Raw genomic sequence first — 23,036 nt, forward strand, 5'->3', positions numbered from 1 at the left:
CACGCATGCCCGATCTAGCCCTGATTGTGCTGTCTTACTAAGATACAGTCAGTGCCACTGGCTGTCAATTGCTTTTGCCGGGTATACTTCTGGCATTATATGAGATCGATATTGACTTTATCCAAATTGATCCTTGTGGGGGCCAGGATGCCAAGGGATGACCCCGAACTACAACCGACACCTTTCATCCCAGCGAGTTGGAATCATCTGAGGCTTAGAAGCGAGTTTCCATTGAACTCTTGGTAAAGGCTTCGAGGCATGTTTTCACCTCTGCAACATACGTTTTGACTCGATGATCATCCGCATTCCATTGAACAGTCTGATCAGGTTCTGAGATCAGTGGATATGACCTGAGACATCGATCAGGCAGCGATTTTGAAACAAACTCTGATTGCCACATCAAGTTTAAGAGTGCACCGAGCCATCATCTCCCGCGTTACCACTATCACACCGAGGAATGCGTGGAGAATCCAAACTACAACGTGATCCATGCCGAAGCTTGGCAAATCTGATAACTTTCATTTCTTTTTCTTATGATGCGCGGTTTCCGGAGACAATCTTGTTGGCCCAAAGCGCCAAGGTTCCATAATAAATTTCCGAGCAGCCACGCAAAGCTTGAACCGACGTTGGGCGGACGAATCCGATGGGTCCGACGACGGTAACTGAATGGGGTAATGATCTCACAGTCACCGACGATCTGATTAGATCTTTCCACCAGCTGAGGCCGGTGCTCCTTGCCCCCAGTGGAGTGGGAGGGTCAGTCTGCCGAATATGTTTGGGCGGCATGATTATCTATACCGCGTATGTTGTCACAGGTTGAATATACTGGGAAACGATTGTCCCTTTGACCCACTGGGATCAAAACAGTGCCAACCCATTCCGTGATCTTTCGACTCCGAATGTGCCGACTTTCGCATGCTGTTTTATGTGGGAACTCTGGGTCTTTTGTCTGGTATTTGACTGACCCCTCCCCCTCGCGGAGAAATACACTATCCCCAGAACTTTCCTTTCCTTATTTGGGTTCCTGGATTTTTATGGTTCATTGAGCATTATGAACCTGCGTCCTGTGATACAAAGGGCCCGGTCGGTCTTTCATCGAATGAAGATTGACAGGGATGAGGCTGCATCTTCTTCAATCGAGGTTGAGGGAAACACCGTAGAGCAAAGCAAGTCGGATGGTCCTGCTCCTCATCCTGAAGAGGCACTTCCAAACAACGGTGCAGAGCTCCCCGGTGTGCCCTTTGAAGAGCTTCAACACGGTATTCAGGAAGTCGAGGCTGTGGCCCAAACCTGGTCCAAAGCATCGTTGATTTTCGTCTTCATCAAGTAAGTCTATTTGTTCCCTTGCCCATACTCTAGCTAATATTATCTTTCTTTAGTATGTGGTTCCTTTACTTCACATATGCCTGGATATCGTCAATTGATGGTAGTTTGAGTACATACGTTGCTAGCTCATTCCAACAACATTCATTATCGGCCCTTCCCACTGCCATTGCTGATGCTTTTTCCGCTGCAATCTTCCTTCCAGTGGCGAAAATGGTGGACACTTGGGGTCGAGCCGAAGGATTCCTTGTGATGTCCATCTGCTCTACCGTTGGACTTATTCTGATGGCCTCTTGTAACAGTTTTGCTCTCTATTGCGCGGCTAATGTAAGAGACTATTGATAAATTGTGGAGCAAACGCTGACTGAAATCCTAGGTCTTTTACTACGTTGGGTTCGGAGGTATGCAATTCGCCATCGATGTTATTACCGCCGATTTGTCCCAGTTGAAGAACCGAGCCCTTGCATACGCTTTCACGTCCTCTCCATACATCATCACAGCCTTTGCTGGACCAAAGGTGGCCAATCTATTCCAAGAACACACAGGCTGGCGATGGGCATATGGTACTTTCGCGATCATTTTCCCGGTTGTGGCTACCCCGCTGTTCTTTATTTTGAAGTACAACTTGAAAAAGGCCAAGAAAGAAAATATCGTGGTGGTCAGAGAGAAGAGCGGTCGAAACTTCTTCCAGAGTATCTGGTTTTGGACCCTTGAATTTGATTGTGAGTATTCCCAATTGCTAATAGATTTTTGTTGGTAATAAAATGCTGATCCTCCATATAGTGATTGGAGTTTTCATTTTCACTGCTGGTCTGATCTTATTCGAGCTTCCGTTCGACATCGCTAGCGGGGCCCCCAATGGCTGGGGCACTGATTATATCATTGCTATGATTGTAGTTGGATTCTCTATGCTCTTCTTCTTCGCTCTCTACGAGAGATACATCGCTCCCACGCCTTTGTTACCCTGGTCATTCCTCACCAACCGAACTGTCGTCGGTGCTTGTCTTTTGGATGCAACCTACCAGCTTTCAAACTACTGTTGGAATAATTACTTCTCCAACTTTCTTCAAGTGGTCAATGAGCTGACCATTGCCGAAGCTGGATACATCGTCAATACATTCGACGTGGTCTCCGGCGTACTATTATTCTTCGTTGGCTTTGTGATTCGAAAGACAGGTCGCTTCAAGTGGCTGTTGTATATTTCCGTCCCTCTGTACATCTTCGCCCAGGGATTGATGATTTACTTCCGTCGCCCCGGACAAAACGTCGGTTACCAAGTGATGTGTCAAATTTTCATCTCGATTGGTGGATCAATCTTCATCATTGTCCAGCAGCTTGCTATTCTCGCTGCCGTTGACCATCAACACATCGCCACAGCTCTTGCCTTGCTCAACGTCGTCGGCACGATCGGAAATTCTGCGGGTCTCACTATCTCGATGGCAATCTGGAACAACACATACAAGAAAGCTCTCACGTGGTATCTACCAGATTTGTCTGATCTGGATATGATTTACGAGGATATTGAGAAGCAATTGAGCTATCCCCCGGAACCGAGATGAGAGAGGCTATCCAAAAAGCGTACGGTTATACACAAGTGAGAATGCTTTCTGCTGGACTTGGCGTGATGGTTCTGGCGTTCGCATGGACGATCATGATTAAGAACATCAACCTAAAGAAGGTTGCTCAGGTCAAGGGTGTAGTGTTCTAATGGATTGTCATGATTAACGAATCAACGACAGCGAACTTGGAAGAGATCGTTGTGGTACCCTTGCTCGCAGGCTAAGTTGGTCAGCCCAGCTCGATTAACTACACGTAAATATGAATAGCCTCTCCGCAATGAGACTCACCTTATCCACGAAGTGATGTACAATCAAACTAGGCAATTTCAGGGTACTTGAAGGATTGAAGGACTGATCGGCAGAAACCACTGGATGCGCATTCTGGGAGCGTGAACGAGATGGACTTTATCTCTCATCGGTATCTATAACCTAGTATCATTAGGGTCCAAATAGAAGGATGAGGAGTTCTTCACTTGGCAATGCATAATCTGATCACAAGAGCGCCTGATTTTTAGTCACTGATAGGTCGCTATTTCTTAATTACGATATGGATGCGACATAGGGTTTCATATAGCGTGCGCCTACCAGGATGATGCTTCCCAGAAAGGTGCAGATCCAACTTATGAATATATATTCACCTATGGGCCCAATGAGAGGATCCATTATAGCTAAAATTATACCTAGGTCTGCGACGCATCTCGCGGAAGAGTGTATGAAACGTACTAATACCGAAAGCGCTTAAATGATATCATTATACATTCAACCGATAATGCTACTCTAGGGCGGACAATGGAGATAAAACACATCAATCACTATTTTTCATTGCGCGGAAGACTCTCCTGATTTCCAGTTTTGTTTCGGGAGTTCTCACTGCTGGGGTTGGATCTCGACTTCTCGATACTTCTTTATTGCGCTCTCTATCAAAACGCGCTATAGAAAGGCATCCGTCTCTAGCCTCAAAAGCGCTCATTTTCAGTGTCATTTCACAGGTCCTCATATTCTAATTGTTAAGATAATACAACATCATATGCAGAACTAGTCTATATCATTGCGCGAGGTAACTTCCCTTACGTGGTTTATTCTCTACATGTAGTCATCCATATGTCGCAAATATTCCTCTATTCTTTGGTCTCATCAGAGAGTACTTTGACCCGACAGACTGTGTATCTGAAGTGATCTAACGACTACTTTGTGTCCCTTTTGTACCGCTAATGATAACGGCGTGCGCTTGAAAAGATCTTTGGTATACGGATCAACACCCTCCGTGATAAGTAACAGCTGAACTACAGCCACATTCCCCTTCTCTGCTGCATGCGACAGCGGCGTCCGCCCACTAGAATCCTTGTAGCCTGGGTTCACATTATCCGTAGCAAGCAATATCCTGACGATAGCCTCGTGTCCACTCTGTGCTGCCAGTGATAGCGGAGTGCGGTTGAGATAATTACTAGAATCTGGCTCAACACACTTCGTGGCAAGCAACAGATTAACCACTGCCTCATGTCCACGGTATGATGCCAATGCTAGCGGTGTCCATCCAAAGAGATCTTTGCAGTCTGGGTCAACGTGCTCTGTGGCGAGAAGTAACTTGACTACAGCCTCACGTCCATTCTCAGCAGCGCGAAATAGAGGGGTCCTTCCATTGCAATCCTTCGAGTTAGGGTCAACGCCCTCGGTGGCAACTAGCAGCTTGACCACCATCTCATGCCCATACTCCGCTGCCCACGATAATGGTGTTTGTCCTTGATAATCTCTTGAATCTGGGTCAACGTTCTCAGTATTAAGTAGCGAGCTGACCACCGCGAGATGTCCCTTCCACGCTGCCAACGACAATGGTGTCCGTGCGAAAGAATCCTTGGAGTCGGGGTTAATTTTCCCAGTGGCCAGTAGGATGTTGACCACCACATCATGACCGTTTTCTGCCGCAAGCGCCAATGGAGTCTGATTAAATTCAAACATGGATTGAATATGAGCCCCTTCTTGTAGTGACTTTTGAGTCGTTGCCGCCTGTCCATGCTTTGTGGCCCAGAGTAATGCAGAACTCCCAAGCCGTTGCACGTCGTAGAGATAAAGATAAGTATTGAGGAGACTGTGAAGACGAATATTCGTTTGAGCAAAAGCATTCACATCGCTCGCTGCTTCCAGCTCCTCCGCGATAAATCGCAGAATTTCATTCGGCAAATGAAGGAGGGGCATCTCCCAAGTCTTGGGTCTGTAGCAAAAGGGCAGCAAATAATCAGATCGTGACTACCAAAATTGGAAATCGGGTAGAAAACTGCGCTTTGGTGTGCAAGTGCCATTAGCCCGTTCACTGGCACAGAAACTACCCTTGAGGTGACGAAATGACTACAAAAGTGCTTAGGTACCTATGTTGGAGGCTACCTAGAATAGACTAGTGTATATCTAACAAAGAAGATGTTTAGTGCGTATGAATATCAAACACAACAAATGAAGAGCAGTAGTGTAGAGATCCAGATAAATATGTAGTCCCAAATTGGTCCCGTATGGCTATCTTTCTAGTGATAGAGTCCGAGGATAACTATTCGAGTCTATCACTTTGACTGGTTTGTTAATAGGATTTCCCGCTCATGTTGTTCTTTAGCTAACATTCATCACCAAATGCTCCGTAATCAAACCACACACACATGAAAAATACTAGCCATTGCACTTGAGCAGATTGAGAAAAAAAGGCAAGACAAGGCTAGACAAGACAAGACAAGACAAGGGCTAGAAGTTCTGTCACGTAGACCTGACACTACCTACGTACCTAATAATGAGTGGGCTTAGTAAGATTATTGGCACACCTCCAGGGGCAAAGAGATCGAGCCATAGGATTGCTATGTAACAGAGAGAATGGGGGAAGAAGCTAGTACTATTCCACCTCATGACGCAATTCAATCGGTGTACGGAGTACAAAGAGGATTCCATGAATGACCTTGCCAAGATTGAGCTAGCGTAGGTACGCAGTTTGTGCAGGTGATAATCAGAATACTCAGACAGTATCACGTTCGTTGTGAAAAGATGACACTTCACGTATGTACCAAGACACCTCATTTACATATGCAGATTTCATGAAACCTCTCCCCTTTCAATGCCAGTGTCTTAGAATCTTTGAGTAAAACATGTTGTCTTATGCTGTATGTAGTTAGGGTACTCTCATTTTACCTAAATGGTCACCTGTCGAACTCAACGCATCGACCTGGTTATTATGGTCTCATGATGTATGTACACGAATTACTCAAAGGTATCAGAGTGACTTCCCTATCTCTTTGTTATATTTGCTTTGTTATTTTTATAAAACGTCCCACCGTGAGCTGAACCGATCAACAGCTTATTTTGTTCATGGTATAGGGACCACTGGGGAAAGGACCGGCCTACATCAAGCGACTGATTTAAAAGTCAACGGCGTCTCATTTTTGATCAAGCGGCACCGCTATGCCTAATGTCTTTTCACCCATGAATATTCCATCAAAGAGGTATTTGCCTGATTGGACAGCCGTTTGCGCCTACATGCAATGGATTAGCACCACCTCGTTCTACAAATGAAACCTCAAAGGGGGCTTGGCTATATGGAAGTTTCTTTGATCATTTATCTCAACATAAAAGAGATCGACCCCATCAAAGAAGGACCGCCTGTTTTGAGGAGTGAAAGCCCTGTTCAAGTTTTGAAGTGCCTGCTTTTCCAGTGCATTGATTCATCCCGGGCAAATCCCCAGTTTGTCAGTCAAACCACCATGGACATTTCATCCGCTGTCGCTACGTGGCTTTCGTGCGCCGCGACACTTGTTGGTCTTGGCTCTCTCGCCACTCAGTTCAGCGCCATCATCGATCACACAGATCCATTTCATACCTTACGAGATATACAGCACTTGGGTAGCTGGTCGTGCCGGCAGCCCGATGTACCATGGTACCATATTGTCAAACCACCCCCAGTCGGGCCTGTGATCAGGGCAAGCCTTTTCCACGGATTCTGTGGGCAGAATACCGTGTTTCTCAGTCGCTTGCCATTCTCACAACAGGTTGGCCAGGCGGCATGGTCGTTGTTACTTGGAGTCATTCACCCAACCTCTCAAACCAATCGTCAGCGATACAATGCATTGAAATCTTCCTCAAAAGAGGAAGTTTTGGGATTTGCCTGCACCACGGTTGTAATGAATGAGCCTTCCAATATCATTCCAAGTGAAAGCTGGGCCAATATGCCTCTTTGTCCTCTGGCGAGGCACAAGTTAACCACTTGTACTGTTATCTCGCGAACGACCCTCATGGCGATCCTCTGTCTAACAAATTCACGGCCTGTGTTCTGTCATAGCGGTGCTTCTGGTCATCGAGCCGCCTACGCATGCTACTGTGGACAATGGCGCGTGGAATGGCCCATTGGAGATGTTGCGCGCGTGTACTTCCGTGCGCATGACTCCCATGCGTTATCGGATGACCCATATCCCCCGATATTCCAGCAAAGGGTTGATAAATGCCTACAGATCTTGGCTGGTGTGATTGAGTCACAGAAATCAAATTCATTTAAGTGTGCGTTTCCGGGACGCAAATCGTCTGGTCAATGGATCCTTGAATATGCAGTCAAGGGATTCGGCGGTGCGCACGGCGGGAGGCATCTTTACAACATGATTGGCGGTAACGTCAATGAGGTGGACTTCTTGTTTATGAAAGCTATGCATACCAAAATTGAATCATCAGAAGACATGATGGTCCTTCACTTGCCTAACAAAGACACCGGGACCTTCGATGTGACTTTGTACATCCCAAGGCGAGAATCCGCTATTCTCAATGAAGCCTTGGACAATCTCCCATGGACATTCCTATCATGGTCCATCCATCGAGGGCTGCATGATATTCTTGTTGCTTATGCAAGAGAAAGGATGGATCGCTATCGAAGCCGTTTGGCGGACACACTCCGCCTTACGGTAGCAAAATGGCCAGAAAGATTGGATGCCAGGGGATGGAACCCACAGTTTGTCAGGGAGAATATGGCAGATATGGCTGTAAGCGCTGTTATGGCAGGACGAGGAAATTCAGGGGATGCCGTCAGGGTTGTGACTGAAATAGCAGCGGCTTTGTGGAACGGCCCAACTTCAGCCCTTGACGAGACGAACTTTTGGAGGGATACAAGTCCATCATCTTGCCCTCCGATCCTTGACCCGATTACTGTTGCTGCTCTTGTCAAGTGCTTCGTATTGGAGTGGAGTATCCACTTGGACTACCAGATGTATCACGATTTCCCGTTAGAGATGTACCTAGGATGAGCAGGTAGTACCTATTTGAGAATATGGTGTTTTCTTCTTTCCTAAACTAGGAACGTGGTGAAATCTCAGAGACAGAGGGGATGCTTAGCGCCTATTGATAGTACGTTACTAACCAGAAACGGGAAATCGGGCATCTATGCGTATTGGTCCAAGAAGCCGAAGAGGAAAGCAACAATCTCACAAGCCAAAATATTGCATGACAAAATTCATCACCCCCAAATTCCCTTCGGCAGTCCTGGCCAATCCTTCATTCACATGTGCAGTTTTTGGTTTCCTTCTTCTCGGAATCTGTTGAGTGAAAGGCCGTGCATGCTCACTGAATAATATGGTTAGCCCATCGCTTTGATCCAAGGCCAATGAAACAAAGCGGCGTAAATTAATGGATCTCCATAACGAAGGTGCTATTGGCGGCCTGGAACGGACCGAGGAAACTATAGGCACCATTAGCTTGGCGTTAGATCAGATAACTCGAAGATAGACATCCGACTTCGGATGTATGGCCTGTAGCTTGGGGGCCAGAAAGTGATCAGATCGAAACAGCATAAATAGCGCGTTGCTTCCTATGCAGTTCCTATGTAGCACCCCGGGCACCATTCTCTTCTCTTCAAATCCATTGAAAGATCCTGTATCGCAATCACGATCATCATGAAGTTCTTCAACATTGTAATCATTGCTGCACTTGCTGCACTCACCAACGCCGCCGCTGTCGCTAAGCCCGAGGCTGGTTTGGACCTTAATGTTCTCGAAAAGCGCTGCAAAGCAAGTACGTTTTGATTATCAACATGATTTCTATGATAGATCTCTTTCGGAAGTTGGAAACAGAATGGCTAATTTGGTCTGTCATATTAGCTGGCAACATTTGCACACTCCCTAGCCAGTGCTGCAACCGCGGATGCATCAGTGGTGGCCCTACCAGCAAGTTTATCAAGCGCTGCAATTGAGGATCGTTCTCCTTTTGAAATGGTATATTCTGCCATATCTGCCAATATATCCCAGAATAGCGTTGCTGACCATCGATCACCGTCTACAGTTGCCTTGGGAGTCTAATGAGATGACAAGTTGCTATACAGGGCTCTCCGGGGAACAAGTAGTACTCCTAGAAGCTGTCAGATAGAAAGATGGAATGTTCAATAATTGTACAACTTCTTAGGTCTAGGCATCCATACATTTAAATCAGAGAAACACTGGTATTTCCCATCATCTTGGAACGTTTATATATCTTGCCTCAAAACCCGACATACCTGCTTTGACTACGTCGAACACGCTCTATTCCCAACAATATGACGAAAAGATACCCAGCGCATGTGCATATAATAGTTCCTTTTCTTTGCTCTCGAGGTTCATCGCAAGTTCAGTGTATAAAGCCTTCGGCAACCTTGTAGGAGCGTAGCATAAGCCGATATTTACTACCAAGCTTCGCTATAATTTTGTGGTCGCAGGACCTTGCCAATTGACTGGGTCAACACCTATCAATATATACCACTCCGGTTGAACTGATTCTTATGAATTAGTTTGGCTATGCCTTTTTGGCTTAATGGGTAAATGCCTAGAGTAGTGTCCAGCTGGATCTCACCTCCCTAGTTATGTACATGTTAGCTGATCGATCGCCTCTCTAGCCTCGACTTGCAGATTTCTCAAGAGATATTTGGGTCTTTATAGATTTCTGCATGTTATGTAATGCTACAGAGAAAGAATTACTGCTTTCTCTTGCAAACATCCAGGGCTGTGTTTTGGAAGCTAGTGGTCCTTTTGACAGCTGCATTGCTTTGCCAACGTCAATCAATTGGATACGTATTTTTTTCACCCGTTGTTTCACCAGCAAGGGATGAGAGACCTTTTACCTAATAGAGAATATAGATCAGTTTCCTGTGGATCTATGGAGTAGATGTCTCATTATGTGTTAGGTGTTGTGATATCTAAGCCTAAGCCTTATGGAACAGGCCACCTAACGCTCCGTAACTAGCCAGCCCACAACAGCATTAGTCTCTTTTCCCCACGTCCCACATCTCTCTCGCTTGGCTGAAACATTTCTACCGAAGAAGAAGTTCCGGGGCTTGTGGCCTGAGGCCCTATATCCACTGACCATGTGATCACCTGAGCCCGGGACGATCTTACATACAAATCGAGTGCAGCCGAGGTTAGCCCCGGGGCCGTTAAATAGGCCAACTTGAGGACTGCCCGTGGGAATATAACATAACCTAATCAAAATGCTCTAATCTACATGTGTATCGAAGAGGTTCTCCGACTCCATAAATCAGACTTTGCGGGTTCCTCGAATATGGCAATGGCCAAGCGCCTATCTTCTCCTCCGTTCTCAGTACTTAAATGAAGGCTTCGGAATTTTGTCGCTTATCACCGCACATACCCCCGGGTCTATATCCATTCTCCCCAGCTGGTCATGATCTTGCAGGGTAAGCTCACCATGGAAAACTCAAGCGGAGTACGGCACCCTCCGCAATCCTGTGCATTGCGATGTATGGTGCGTGACACGCCGTACAACTTGACTCCGGGGGCTGCGTTAGTCCTCACGTTAGACCAAGCCCTCGGATATCACAACCATGTCGGGCCAGGGTTCCCCAGGCCAATCTTGCCACCAGTTAGCTCGGGATGAGCTCGGGAGATGGAGCAGACGACCCATACAGGGGGGGCTTTGCCACGGTGCGGAGAGACCTTCCAAGATACTCGAGAGATTTTAGCTCAATCTGCACCACCAATCATGGAGCCCCGCAGGGGTTGTGCGTGGCAAGGGAATGTTACTGTCTTATCACTTTGCCTTGGATGTGGTTACATGTGGCTTACGATGAGTCTAGGCGAGACGGAGCCTCCGCAGTACTCCGTCGGTCAAGCCGTTCCTTCGGCATGCAGCAGCCAAACAGGAGGTGTCTGCAAGGCCTTCGAAGCTAGTGCTCGGTCTAATCCCTGCCACGGGCGTTTTCTTTTATCTCCCAAAACTTCCCCCCGCATAGTAAAATAATATGCGATAAAAATTAAATGCGGGATATTTCGAGGAATGTGGGAAATGCCAATAGGAACAGCTAATCAAATCAGTGCCATTGTGTCGTGTTATTATAAAAGTCCCGACTCTCCTCGCCAGTTCTATAAGTCCCCGTGTAGTCTTTCGGGGTTCCGTTCTTGAGTTGCACTCTTGATCTCTAATTTGCCCACGGGCGCGTATTTTCAAACCTCTACATCATTGCATCGATCCTGATTACGAATCGGTTGAATTGCGATGGAGAAGACCCAGGAAGTTGATCCTTCCACGGGACCTCAGGTCACGCATCATGTAGATCCTGTGCTGGATCCAGAGCACCAGCATCATCATGCTCATCACCACCATAGCGCGTTTGCTGAAGAAGGTCGCACCGACGAAGTGGTTTATTCTAAAGATGGCGAATTCGAGAAAGGAATCGTTCCCGAGCCAACGCCGCTGGATCACAGCGGCAAGCTTTCCAACGATGAGGAATCCGGCCAGGAACAGCCAGCCCAGCGCACTTGGTATCGCCGCGTGCTGAAGCAATGGAGACACATGGTTCATGCTGTGATTTGGCTTCTGTTTACCGGGTAAGTGAACGACCGTTTGCGCTTCCTCAGTTGACGGTGTACAATATACCTCCGGGTACACTCCCTGAATCCAATTCGAGACTTATACTTCTTCCCTAGATGGTGGATTGCTGGCCTCATCCTTCATCGGTATGACTTGGGATGGCTCATTCCATTCCTGCTCTATCTTGCAATCACCCTGCGAATCTTCTTCTTCTACGTCCCGATCACTATCATCTCGAAGCCCATGCACTGGGTCTGGGAGCGCACTGCCCGTCCTTTCGTACGCATGATCCCCGAGAAGATGAGAACACCCAGCGCCGCCCTTCTGGCCATTGGTGTGATCCTCATCGGTGCGTTTGCGTCGGAAGAATCAAAAGACAACACCCGCGCCAACCGTGCAGTCAGCTTGTTCGGAATGATAGTATTCCTCTCCGGCCTATGGGCCACCTCTCGAAACCGCAAGAAGATTCTCTGGCACACTGTCATTGTTGGCATGTTGGCACAATTCATCATTGCACTGTTCGTGCTCCGCACCACCGCAGGTTACGATATCTTCAACTTCATCTCGACTCTGGCCCGTAGTCTGCTTGGATTTGCCGGCGATGGTGTCATCTTCTTGACCAGTAATGACTTCTATAGCTACAACAAAGACTTTGTGCCAGCCAACTTCTTCATGATCAGCGTCATCTCTGCCATCGTCTTCTTCGTCTCCCTCGTCCAGCTCCTCTACTACTACACCGTCCTGCAGTGGTTCGTCGGCAAGTTCGCCGTCTTCTTCTTCTGGAGCATGCGTGTTTCTGGCGCCGAGGCCGTCGTCGCTGCCGCATCCCCCTTCATCGGCCAGGGTGAATCCGCCATGCTGATCCGTCCCTTCATTCCCCACCTTACTCTCGCCGAACTGCACCAAATTATGTGCTCTGGCTTTGCCACCATCGCTGGAAGTGTCTTGATCGCCTATATCAGTATTGGTGTCAACCCACAGGCCATGGTCAGCGCCTGTGTCATGAGTATCCCCGCCTCATTGGCGGTCTCCAAAATGCGCTGGCCCGAAGAAGAAGAGACCCTCACTGCAGGCCGTGTAGTCGTCCCCGATAGTGAGGAACACCGCTCCGCCAATGCTCTGCACGCATTCACCAGCGGTGCCTGGCTCGGTCTGAAGATCGCTGCCATGATCACTGCAACCCTGCTTTGCATCATCGCTCTCATCGGACTCGTCAACGGCCTCCTCACCTGGTGGGGCCGATACCTCAACATCAACGACCCCCCACTTACCCTCGAGCTGATCGTCGGATACATCTGCTACCCGATTGCCTTCCTCCTCGGTGTTTCCCGTGACGGTGATCTTCTCAAGGTCGCTCAACTGATCGGTGTCAAGCTCGTTACCGTAAGTTCCCCCATCCACATCCTTTATCAATCCTCTAACAACCCACAGAACGAGTTCGTCGCCTACGATTCCCTCCAGCACAGCCCAGACTACGCCGACCTCTCAGACCGCTCCCGCCTCATCGTCACCTACGCGCTCTGCGGCTTCGCGAACATCGGCTCCGTCGGTAATCAAATCGGTGTCCTGTCTCAGATCTCCCCCGGTCGTGGTGGTGATATCTCCCGCGTTGCTTTCAGCGCCATGATCACCGGTGCCATTAGTACCTTCACCAGTGCCACCGTTGCCGGCTTGTTAATTACAAACGAGAAGCAGTACTTTGCTACCTCCTAATCTTCGATGGTTTGATATCATCGAATTGGACTTTTATACTATTATTCTAATACATGTTTTGCAACTCATTCAATTCTCCAAATTCCTGGGGGGAACCATATCATAATTTTCAGGTATTATTGTACCTTGGGCTTTTATCGAGGGGAGTACTGGGGTCCATGGAGACTTCCCATTTATACCCTTTCAGATCTCGTACAGAGTAATACTCTGAATCTTTCTAGCTCTATATTTATTGCAGACCCGGCTAACTGAAGGCTAGATGCATGAACCTTGTAGATCTCTCCAGAGTTGAGACTAGTCCTCCTCGGACAAGATACTACAGACGTGGAAGCAAATTGTACGATATGAGATTGACTAACAGTTACACCGACAATAAATAGATCTACCACCCCAGGGGCAATCACCAGGCACGAAGGAGACAAGGATAGCTAACAACCCAAGGACCTCTAGGGGCAGAGTTTCTGACGCCTGTACCTGAATGTGGGGATTCATAGGCATGTGGTAAAGATAAGAAAAAAGATAAGAGAAAGACATCAGTGAACAACCAAGAACTCCTAGGCCCAAACCAGGCCGTTATGCATTTGTAGCATGATTCAACCGCCCAATGAGATGGGCAACAGGGCCAACCGACGCCGATGCAGAATCAAAAGGTATCAAATCTAAATTCATTCATCATCCAAGTCCTGGTGCCGGGCAAGAACGTGGCGCTTGAACTCCGCCTGGTCTGAATCCCATAGCTCGGCTGCTTGGGCGTTCAAGGGGCTCGCACTGGTTTGATGTTAGGACTGTCCGCGGTGATAGAGAAGGGTAGATGCTTACTTGTTAGGCTCTCCCAGAAGACTTTGCAAGCTGAGCAAGACACTTGATACATTGTAAACGGCACTCCACTTGTCCTTGAGGATGTCGAGGCAGATGCGGCCGGAGAAGTCCACGTTGGGGTGGTAGATGGGAGTCTTGAACAGGACTGTCGGGGGCGAGTAAGGATAGTTGTTGGAGAATGCGAAGGAGAGTTTCAGTGTGAGGCCCTCGTAGGGAGTCTCGGTCGGGCCGGTGATGGTCGCTGTCCAAGAGAGGAGGTTGCCGTCTGCGTCAGGGAAAGCGGAGATGCCGGGGGAGGGCGAGAGCATGAGCTGCATGAGCTCAGCTTGCAGGCTGTATGACAAAGAGTGGGTTAGTACAGTGGATCTCCAATAGAAAAACAGCGACCAAAAGGCCGTTTGATGGTGCTAGGGGAGACGAACCGTTTGGTCACGCTCTGTGTGTCATTCTTGGGACCGGAGGAGTTGAGCTTGTTAGCTTGCTGCGCCTCGGGTGTTGAGTTCTGCGTGTCTTCCATGCTGTAGTCCATTGTGGAGTTGGGGGATGAGGTAAGTGAGGTGGTTAAAAGAAAAGTATTCTTGAAGTCCGTGGAATCCCGGTTTGGAATGGAATGCTAGTAGCTGCAGCACGAGCAGAGTTTGGAATGACGCCGGATCCGTCAGAATCTGAACCCACAGAGACTTGAGGCAATGAAGATGGAGAAAAGAGGGATGGATCGAGTGCGAGAATGGAGGGGTGGGTTTAGTGTTGAGGTGAACAAAGGAAAAAAAGAAGAACTTGGTGGTTTTGTTTACTCGGCCATCACGCGCCCCCCGGCAACCAGACGGACCCCGCTTAAGCGTCAACCATCTACTTGCACCACTCCTTGACAGTTGATGATGATGTTTACTGCTTCTCGATAGAAATTCTCGCTTTTCTCGAAGCAAAATAAATCGAAAATAAAACTGCAACTGAGCCATGGAGGGCCAAACAGTCGATCTGGTGAAGTTAGTGCGATCGTCGACACACCAACTGCGGGTCTGCAGTTTCAAAGTATTAATAGCAGCATCTGATATAGCTTATTATGGATCTGTAGGTGATATTGCATACATCTAATGCTTAGTGGTCTTTGAGAACATCAAATATCAAGCTACTCTGGCATCCTTGGTCTATGTCTCCCATTGCGCTATGTCTTTGTCAACAGACTGCCCGATCAGGATAAAGTGGCCCGCGTCTTATCCCGCGTCTCACTATCCTTGCTTCAACGCGATCACTCAGCCTCCCATCTCGTTCCATCCACTCGTTATGCCTACTCAATCTTAATTTACCTGTCTTTTCAAGTCGCGCCTATCGAGCTCCCTGTGAGCTTCCACAAAATGCAGCATTCGCAGTTGGCCCCGCTGCCGAACGACGTGCCGTTTCGCATCGTGTCCAAGACCATCGGCCAAGGTGCCTATGCATGGTATGAAGAGGACCAATCGCACTGTGGAGCAACTATTAACTTTATTCGGTTTTTTAGTATCAAAAAAGCCTGCCCCCTGGATTCAGATAACCCTGTCTTCGCAGTCAAGTACATCCACAAAGATTACGCTGCGCGACATGGGAAGATAAGCGCGCGACAGCTACAAATGGAAGTTACGGTTCACAGACACGTCTCTGGTCATGTGAATATTATCAACTTCTATCAGACGGGCGAAGACGAGGTGTGGCGTTGGATCGCAATGGAATTGGCCGAGGGCGGGGATCTCTTCGATAAGATCGAGGCCGATGAGGGTGTGGGTGAGGACATTGCCCATGTCTATTTCTCACAGCTCGTCAGTGCTGTGGGATTTATGCATTCCAAGGGTGTTGGCCATCGTGATATCAAGCCCGAGAACATGCTTCTCACCGGTGAGGGGAATTTAAAGATCGCGGATTTCGGTCTGGCCGCACTGTTCGAGTACAAGGGGACACGAAAACTATCCACCACGTTCTGTGGCAGTCCCCCATATATTGCGCCCGAGGTTATTACCAATAGCTCCAAAGGCCAAAACAAAGGGGCCGGGTATCACCCTGATCTAGTTGATATTTGGTCTTGCGGAATCGTGCTTTTCGTCCTGTTGGCTGGAAACACGCCGTGGGATAGTCCCACAGACGATAGTTACGAATACCACGAATACGTTACGACAAAGGCGCGGACTACCGACGAGCTCTGGCAGAAGTTACCACCGGCAACATTATCTCTATTGCGTGGCATGTTGACAATTGATCCCAAAAGTCGGTTCTCGCTGGAGGATGTTCGGAGACATCCTTGGTATACTCGCACAAACAAATACATCTCCCATGATGGCAAATTGAGGGACCCAATCAATCTTGCTACCTCGATGTTTGAGTCGCTTCATATCGACTTCAGCCAGGACCCCCTTTCCCACTTACGGAAGGGAACTAGCCGTGGTCTTGACCCTATGGATGTGGATGTCGATGCTACTGGTGCAGCTTTCTCTTCGACACAGCCGGAGATGTTGGGTGGGGGCATGTTGATGGACTGGGACAGACCACAGGATGCTGAGGTCTTTTCTGCAACCCAGCCTCTCAAGAAGAAGTTTGCTTCTCAAGATGCAGCGATGGTGGGCCATCTTGAAGATGAGCCTTCTATGTCCCAGTTCTCTCAACAGCCTTCTGTGCCTGTCAGCCGAACCCAAAACGCTCAAAAGTTCCATGATATTATTCCCTCGCGTTCACTGACACGGTTTTATTCTGCCTGGGAGCTGAAGCTCCTTGTGCCTCTCATCTGTGAGGCTCTTCATCGACTTGGAGTGCCCGTTCCGAGTGTTCCCGCAGTGAGTGCTGGAGATAGTTCTGCCAATGTTCGGGTGGTTGCCAAAGATGGCAGAATGTGTCCACTTCAAGGTAAAATACTCATTGAGTGTGTCTCCGAGGGTCTGTTTGAAGTGGAATTCGTCAAAATCAAAGGCGATCCGCTCGAATGGCGACGGTTCTTCAAGAAGGTGGCGATCCTTTGCAAAGATGCCGTCTTTAGACCTGACGAGTAGAATTGGCTGTGAGCTGCCTCTGTATAGACTGGTGTTTTTTTTTTTTTGCCTTTCACATGCGTTCATGTTTGCCTAGTCTGTTCCCTGATGTACGAGTTATGACTGATTGATGGTGAGGAAAACGGACCAGGCTGGAGTTTGGCTGTGAGAATGAACTCCTATCGTTCACACAATTTTCTATTTTTACAATGCATATAGCTTCGAAGACAGTGTCTTAACCTACACTGTTATTTATAATCTTGACTTCAATGTTTATCCACCAGGCCTGTTTAGGTGGCGTGGTTCAGGGTTGGGTGATGGGCTTCTTTTTAGCTCAATTCACACGCAGGACCAGAGTCGTCGACTCTATTTGGGGTGATTCTGCTACAAAAGATACGAGAGTAAGACATCGATGAGACTCAGTGGATCCTATGTCGGAGAAGTATCCCGTGCCTGGTGGTTTTCCCCGTAGCTCTCTCAACTGTGTGCCCCTCCCAACGTCAGAACCCCATCATTCGCCATATCGCACATATACTCTCAATCCCCTTGAGTAGTCTAATCAACATCTAGGCCGAGCTTGCATATGCGGCTCACAAATGCCATTTGAGTCCCACGTGACGATCTGAACTCAGCGCAGATCGCGGTCCCGGGGGGAGCAAACGACTCGCCAAAAAAAGAGAAATCTATACTTCGTACTCCGTACTCCGTATTTGTGTCGATAATAAGAGGCCGAAATTCCCGTGGCTGATTTCCCCTCCATACACTGCGCCCTCAATGGTGCTAGTCACTCGGTCCCCATGGAGAAGCTGCCAGTAGAAATTCTGTCCAAAATAATCGACCGTAAGCGCCGCCGCCCCTCCCTGGACCTCCCCCGCATCGTTACGACAGAACTGATGGCTCTGCGATAATCAGACCTTGCTCCACAAGAGAAGGTCCAGCTTCAATCCATCTCAAAGAAATTCTTTGATCTTGCTCGGGATAATAGCCAGTGGAAAATCCACTGCTATGAGCAGTCATGGGCTGCTCGGCAAGCCGCCCGCCCAGCTGTCCGGCCATCGGAGAGTCTGATCTCTGACGCGACTGCTTCGTTGACAACACTTGGGCAGGACTCGCTGCGCGATCTTATTCAGCCTTCTGCGCCACCGGCTAATGGGGACTCTGGGGACACCCGGGGACTGTCCTGGAGTGAGAGAGCAAGGGCAGCATCGGAATGGGATTCATCGGCTGCGGGGGAGCATGTTGACTGGTACTCAGAATATATTGCTCGTCAAGGTCCCATATCTTTATCATGGACTGAGCAGCCTTCAGTCCGCAAGGGCGAAGGAAAGCGCGGGCAATCTTATGAGGTCAAAGGCATGGGATTGCTCAAAGATTGGAGTTCCGCCAGACAGAACAAGATTGTGGCACCGCTTGAAGACGGCAGTGTGTGTATCTGGGATCTCAACCACTCTCACTCAGCCGACTCGCAAGCAAGCAAAGGCAAGATCTTGGGGGTCAGTGAGCCCGGTATTCTCATGACTGACTTGTCTGGTCGTCGAGATCACTGTCTCCCGAAGGCTTCATTGGAGTTCATCAATCTGGGAGAGGGAGTGAGTGTGGATTCTTTACGAAAAAGAGCATATCTGGCAGTTGGAAATGTTCTCAACGAAGTTGATCTGGAGACGTTAAAAGTGATTTCCCAACAGCGGTATCCCTGGTCTATTTTCGCTCTTTCTCAGGAAACTGATTATTCGGTGCCCTTGACACTAGCAACTACCCTCAGTCTGCAAATATATGACTCCAGATTATCGGCTGTCGAGGAAAAAGAGGCAATCAGTTCGCGATGCGAACAATTGACCACTCCAGAGGCCTCCAAACTAGGCATTTTTGCCCATTCCGACTCTCCTCTATTTGAACTTCAACCCAATGGACAACCGCCTACTCGTATCCGCAGTCCAGATCCTTCTGATAAAGGCGCCAACTATGCTCCGCTTTTCCAGCCTGGGCCTCTTTCCATCTTGCATCCGCCAGCTCCTCATGTGAATACAATTCTTCTCGCAGGTCGCTTCCCTAGCATTTTATGTTATGACCGTCGTTTTTTCCCTCGGCTACAGACCACAGTCCATTCCGGCGGCCGACTGTGTGGTCTTACTTCAGTACCGGCGCCTCGGTTCCCTGTCTTCTCAGATTCCACCTATCCGGAGTCACATTCCGTCGTAGCGTGCGGAGATTACAACGGGCGAGGCTCGCTAGAACTTTATAATCTCAGACCGGCTGCCGAACACACCTCCAGCCCCTCGAAGATGACATCTACTCTTAACCCAGAATATAAGAACCGCCAAAGCGCCGCCAGTTCCAAATTACTTTCTGTGGAATCGCACGGCAATCGTATCGTCTTTTCCGATGCGGAGGGGAACATAAAATGGACCGAGCGAGACGGCCGCTCAGAGGTCCGACGATGGAACATCAATACATCTCAGCCTCAGAGCTCATTCGGGCGTCGCAGTCGACAACCAACTCCACAAACAAACGGAGATCAACAGCCACGTGGACTCTGGCCTTCTCAGTCTTCCGGTAATAACGAAGTTGCTCGCAAGATACTTCCTACTGGCGGGAATCTGACCGGAGATGAGCTCCTTATCTGGACGGGAGAACGGATCGGGCGCCTTAAGTTTTCCATTCCTGCGGACCACGAGATGGAGGTTGACAGCAAGGATATTGATGATGATGTGTTCATGCATGCGGAGGTCGACGAAGCAACCCGTGAAGCAATGCGGCATCGACGCCGCGATGAGTGGGAGAGAGAGCAGAGATACGAGGATTCCATGCGACGTGCACTCGAGATTCAGGCTGATGAGGTGCGCTGGATGGGGAATAGGGGATTGGGTTGATGTAAGTAGGTACCTAGGTAGTTTATGTCTTCGCCTTCACATACCCCACATCCTACATCGGCTGTTCTCGGTCTAAAATGATATTCATCGTAAAAGAATGGAGAGTGCTCCATAGAGTCAAATTTCTGCCATATTAGAAGTGAATCTTATAACGATTGAAATACAGCGATTTCAAGGAAATGAGCCGCTCAAGTAGGAAAAAAAAGGGAACTGTTGGAAGCAGATGGCTTCTTTTGGTCCCGAGGCTTAACAATTGCCCGGTCCCGCATACCGGCTCCCCGCGCCGATATCACGGGCATTTCTAATGCTCTTGTCAGCCAGTGACTCAGTCTCCATTCTTCTTCTCTGCACAATTCGCCTATTCCTTTGCCTTGATTCCCTGTCGATATTCTTCTTATCTGCATCTCTCGCACCACGTGCAATCTGAACTCTTCATTCCCAGCATTCCGCAGTGAGGGGCAAAAAACGAAACCGACCAAAATGCCTTCCCCCACGGATATCGCACACCAATTTGACTCAATTGAGGACACAATTGCAGCATTCAGTACGTGATCTTCCCACATAGCGAATCACTGTCACCACCAAGAGTCTCCTGCGACTCGCGAGGTCTTCCGAAGCCCCCAAACTGACCAATACCTACTACAGAGAATGGCGAATTCATCATTGTGCTCGATTCGCAAGACCGCGAGAATGAAGGCGACCTAATTATCGCCGCCGAGTCTATCACAGCGGCCCAGATGGCCTTCCTGGTGCGCTATACGAGGTAAGAGCGCCACCCAACCGATCATGCTCTTGGCCGCGGGGCGACCAGACAGACGAGCTGAGAAGGCGACGGAACGGCTACAAACGCCCCTCACTCCCCGCAATCGCACTCCCATGATTCCCCCGAATGCGCCAACCCATAGCCTCAATCCCATGCCAATAGACCCTCACTAACAATGTCTGACTAAAACTACAGCGGTTTAATATGCGCCCCCATCACCCCGGAACTCGCCACCCGCCTGGCCCTCCCCCAAATGGTCATCGAGAACGCGGATCCCAAGTGCACCGCCTACACGATCACAATCGACTCTAGCGATGACTCTGTCACAACAGGTATCTCCGCCGAAGACCGCGCACTGACATGCCGCACGCTCGCGTCGCCCACCGCTCAGATCGACTCTTTCCGCCGGCCGGGCCATATCATCCCGTTGCAGGCGCGGCCTGGCGGTGTGCGCGAGCGAACGGGCCACACCGAGGCCGCGGTGGATTTCTGTAAGCTGGCTGGCAAGGCACCAGCTGGTGTCATTGCCGAGCTTGTTGAGGAGGGTGAGACTGTTGAGGGTGTGCCCGAGGTTGGGGGTAATAATGGTATGATGCGCCGTGATGGATGTTTGCGGTTTGGAAAGAAGTGGGGTATTAAGGTGTGTACTATTGAGGATTTGGTGGCGTACTTGGAGCGCACTGAGGGTACTGGGGCTGCTACGAATGGAAAGCATTGAGCGTGCTAGGTGAGGTGGTTGCTTTTTGTTGGGTCGTGTGTTTTTGGGTACCTTGTACATCACTACGCCTTCTCTTGGATACCTTTTTTTAGATGAATTGATGCATACGGATAGAGCTATGTTTTCTGTGGATGAGAATATGATTCGATCCGTAGTGACCTTAGAATGTAATGATTATGTATTTTATTTGGGTATCTATCATTTTCGACGTGTAGTGTACAATGGGCAATGCTGTCCGAGCAGTTGTAATATCATGAGTGAGAGTCCATGCGGCAATAGTGAGGGCGCATTCTCTCCAAAACGCCGAAGTAATGCAAAGCAGTGATAATGTGAAAGCAGTTTTTGGTGTGGCACCGAGGGTAGTGAGTATGTTGCTGTATGCTTCAGCCGCACGCTTACCGTTTGAGATGCGAGTAGTCCCTGAGAATAGCCGTCATATGAGTGTTGGTAGTCTTGCCACTTCGGCGAGGCTTCTTGGCCTTCTTGGACACCTGCACAACTCGGGGACCAACCACCTTGTTCTTGTTGGTGGGCGTGATACCGAATTTTTCCAGTTCTTCCTTCACAATATTCGCATCGGGGACCTTGATCTTGTCCCAGATCTGCTTGAACTCATCGTCAAAGTGTTCGATTAGAGATGGATCGTTGGGCCACACCATCTTCGGGTGATCGTCCTTCTTGTTTCGAGTCACAAGCAGCTTTCCTTCCTTCTCCATCTGGTTGATTTCCTCTTCGACGTTGGGCCAGCCCTCGCGGAGTTCGCGCACACTCATCCCTGCCGCAGTTTTCTGCGTTTGGAGGTGTTTCAGGAGTTGCTCCGAGTTGCGAATGTTGTGAGGTGGGCGAAATCTGAATGTACCCTGGCCGTTCGCGCCACTTGGATCAAACTCAACCTTCTCGTGCATCTGCAGGATACTACGAAGAGCCTGCACGTAGCCCTGGTCATGGGCACGGTGTTGCAGCGAGAGATATGAGATGATATCCGAGAACCTGAGCGGCACGTTCTTGTTCTTCATGTGCTCGATCGCAAACAGCACCTGCGTCATGATATCTTTGCCCGTACCGGTGTTGGCCGGCTGGGAGTAGACAATATCGGGATCATGGCGCTTCTTTTTGATCTCGCCGGAGGAGGATGGGGTCGGTGCGGATGATGGAACTTGGGAACTGCTGCCAGAGATCGGTTGGTTATGCACCACTCGTCGCTGCTGAGGCATGCGGTTTGCCGACTCCACGACACTGGCGTTGAAGTTTTTAAGCTGGTTTTGGAGGTACGACATGGTTGCAATAGAGGACCAGGGATAAGTGGGAATCAAAAAAAGAGCAGAAAAGAACTGGGACGGTGGCCAGGCGCTGTCTCAGGTTGAGCTAGTCGGATGATTCCAAGGGCACTTGATATGGGAGCTACCGTGAATATTGGCTAAAAGAGAGAGAGACAATGTACCTGACACGGTTGCGTTGAGCCCGAGGATGGCCTTGTGTTGC

The 23,036-nt window shown here is 49.0% G+C and overlaps 10 protein-coding genes across 10 annotated transcripts; 7 read left to right on the forward strand and 3 right to left on the reverse strand.

Annotated features, from left to right (window-relative positions):
- Positions 1 to 1,051: 1,051 nt before the first annotated feature.
- On the forward strand, positions 1,052 to 2,882 carry N7457_007434 (uncharacterized protein; the record flags this gene model as incomplete). Its single annotated transcript, XM_057178477.1, has 4 exons — positions 1,052 to 1,326; positions 1,380 to 1,650; positions 1,700 to 2,045; positions 2,107 to 2,882. The coding sequence occupies 4 exons, from the start codon at positions 1,052 to 1,054 to the stop codon at positions 2,880 to 2,882; spliced, it is 1,668 nt and encodes a 555-aa protein (XP_057030221.1).
- Positions 2,883 to 4,016: 1,134 nt separating this feature from the next.
- Positions 4,017 to 5,075, reverse strand: N7457_007435 (ankyrin repeat domain-containing protein; the record flags this gene model as incomplete). Its single annotated transcript, XM_057178478.1, has 1 exon — positions 4,017 to 5,075. One exon carries the CDS (start codon positions 5,073 to 5,075, stop codon positions 4,017 to 4,019), a length of 1,059 nt encoding a protein of 352 aa, XP_057030222.1.
- Positions 5,076 to 6,613: 1,538 nt separating this feature from the next.
- Positions 6,614 to 8,137, forward strand: N7457_007436 (uncharacterized protein; the record flags this gene model as incomplete). The annotated part of the gene is made up of 1 exon (XM_057178479.1): positions 6,614 to 8,137. The coding sequence occupies one exon, from the start codon at positions 6,614 to 6,616 to the stop codon at positions 8,135 to 8,137; it is 1,524 nt and encodes a 507-aa protein (XP_057030223.1).
- Positions 8,138 to 8,782: 645 nt separating this feature from the next.
- On the forward strand, positions 8,783 to 9,078 carry N7457_007437 (uncharacterized protein; the record flags this gene model as incomplete). Its single annotated transcript, XM_057178480.1, has 2 exons — positions 8,783 to 8,900; positions 8,987 to 9,078. The coding sequence occupies 2 exons, from the start codon at positions 8,783 to 8,785 to the stop codon at positions 9,076 to 9,078; spliced, it is 210 nt and encodes a 69-aa protein (XP_057030224.1).
- A 2,288-nt stretch (positions 9,079 to 11,366) lies between these two features.
- N7457_007438 (NupC/NupG family nucleoside CNT transporter) lies at positions 11,367 to 13,394 on the forward strand (the record flags this gene model as incomplete). The annotated part of the gene is made up of 3 exons (XM_057178481.1): positions 11,367 to 11,698; positions 11,798 to 13,064; positions 13,113 to 13,394. 3 exons carry the CDS (start codon positions 11,367 to 11,369, stop codon positions 13,392 to 13,394), a joined length of 1,881 nt encoding a protein of 626 aa, XP_057030225.1.
- Positions 13,395 to 14,059: 665 nt separating this feature from the next.
- Positions 14,060 to 14,742, reverse strand: N7457_007439 (putative ubiquitin conjugating enzyme (UbcK); the record flags this gene model as incomplete). Its single annotated transcript, XM_057178482.1, has 3 exons — positions 14,060 to 14,162; positions 14,214 to 14,546; positions 14,636 to 14,742. The coding sequence occupies 3 exons, from the start codon at positions 14,740 to 14,742 to the stop codon at positions 14,060 to 14,062; spliced, it is 543 nt and encodes a 180-aa protein (XP_057030226.1).
- An 826-nt stretch (positions 14,743 to 15,568) lies between these two features.
- N7457_007440 (uncharacterized protein) lies at positions 15,569 to 17,224 on the forward strand (the record flags this gene model as incomplete). The annotated part of the gene is made up of 1 exon (XM_057178483.1): positions 15,569 to 17,224. One exon carries the CDS (start codon positions 15,569 to 15,571, stop codon positions 17,222 to 17,224), a length of 1,656 nt encoding a protein of 551 aa, XP_057030227.1.
- A 776-nt stretch (positions 17,225 to 18,000) lies between these two features.
- Positions 18,001 to 20,073, forward strand: N7457_007441 (uncharacterized protein; the record flags this gene model as incomplete). The annotated part of the gene is made up of 2 exons (XM_057178484.1): positions 18,001 to 18,043; positions 18,116 to 20,073. The coding sequence occupies 2 exons, from the start codon at positions 18,001 to 18,003 to the stop codon at positions 20,071 to 20,073; spliced, it is 2,001 nt and encodes a 666-aa protein (XP_057030228.1).
- A 480-nt stretch (positions 20,074 to 20,553) lies between these two features.
- On the forward strand, positions 20,554 to 21,554 carry N7457_007442 (3,4-dihydroxy-2-butanone-4-phosphate synthase RIB3; the record flags this gene model as incomplete). Its single annotated transcript, XM_057178485.1, has 3 exons — positions 20,554 to 20,617; positions 20,719 to 20,836; positions 21,032 to 21,554. 3 exons carry the CDS (start codon positions 20,554 to 20,556, stop codon positions 21,552 to 21,554), a joined length of 705 nt encoding a protein of 234 aa, XP_057030229.1.
- Positions 21,555 to 21,949: 395 nt separating this feature from the next.
- On the reverse strand, positions 21,950 to 22,831 carry N7457_007443 (transcription factor TFIIE subunit TFA2; the record flags this gene model as incomplete). Its single annotated transcript, XM_057178486.1, has 1 exon — positions 21,950 to 22,831. The coding sequence occupies one exon, from the start codon at positions 22,829 to 22,831 to the stop codon at positions 21,950 to 21,952; it is 882 nt and encodes a 293-aa protein (XP_057030230.1).
- Between the last annotated feature and the right edge of the window lie 205 nt (positions 22,832 to 23,036).

Source organism: Penicillium paradoxum, assembly GCF_028828445.1.
Source record: "Penicillium paradoxum strain IBT 22861 chromosome Unknown utg000006l_segment0_segment0, whole genome shotgun sequence".
NCBI lineage: Eukaryota > Fungi > Ascomycota > Eurotiomycetes > Eurotiales > Aspergillaceae > Penicillium > Penicillium paradoxum.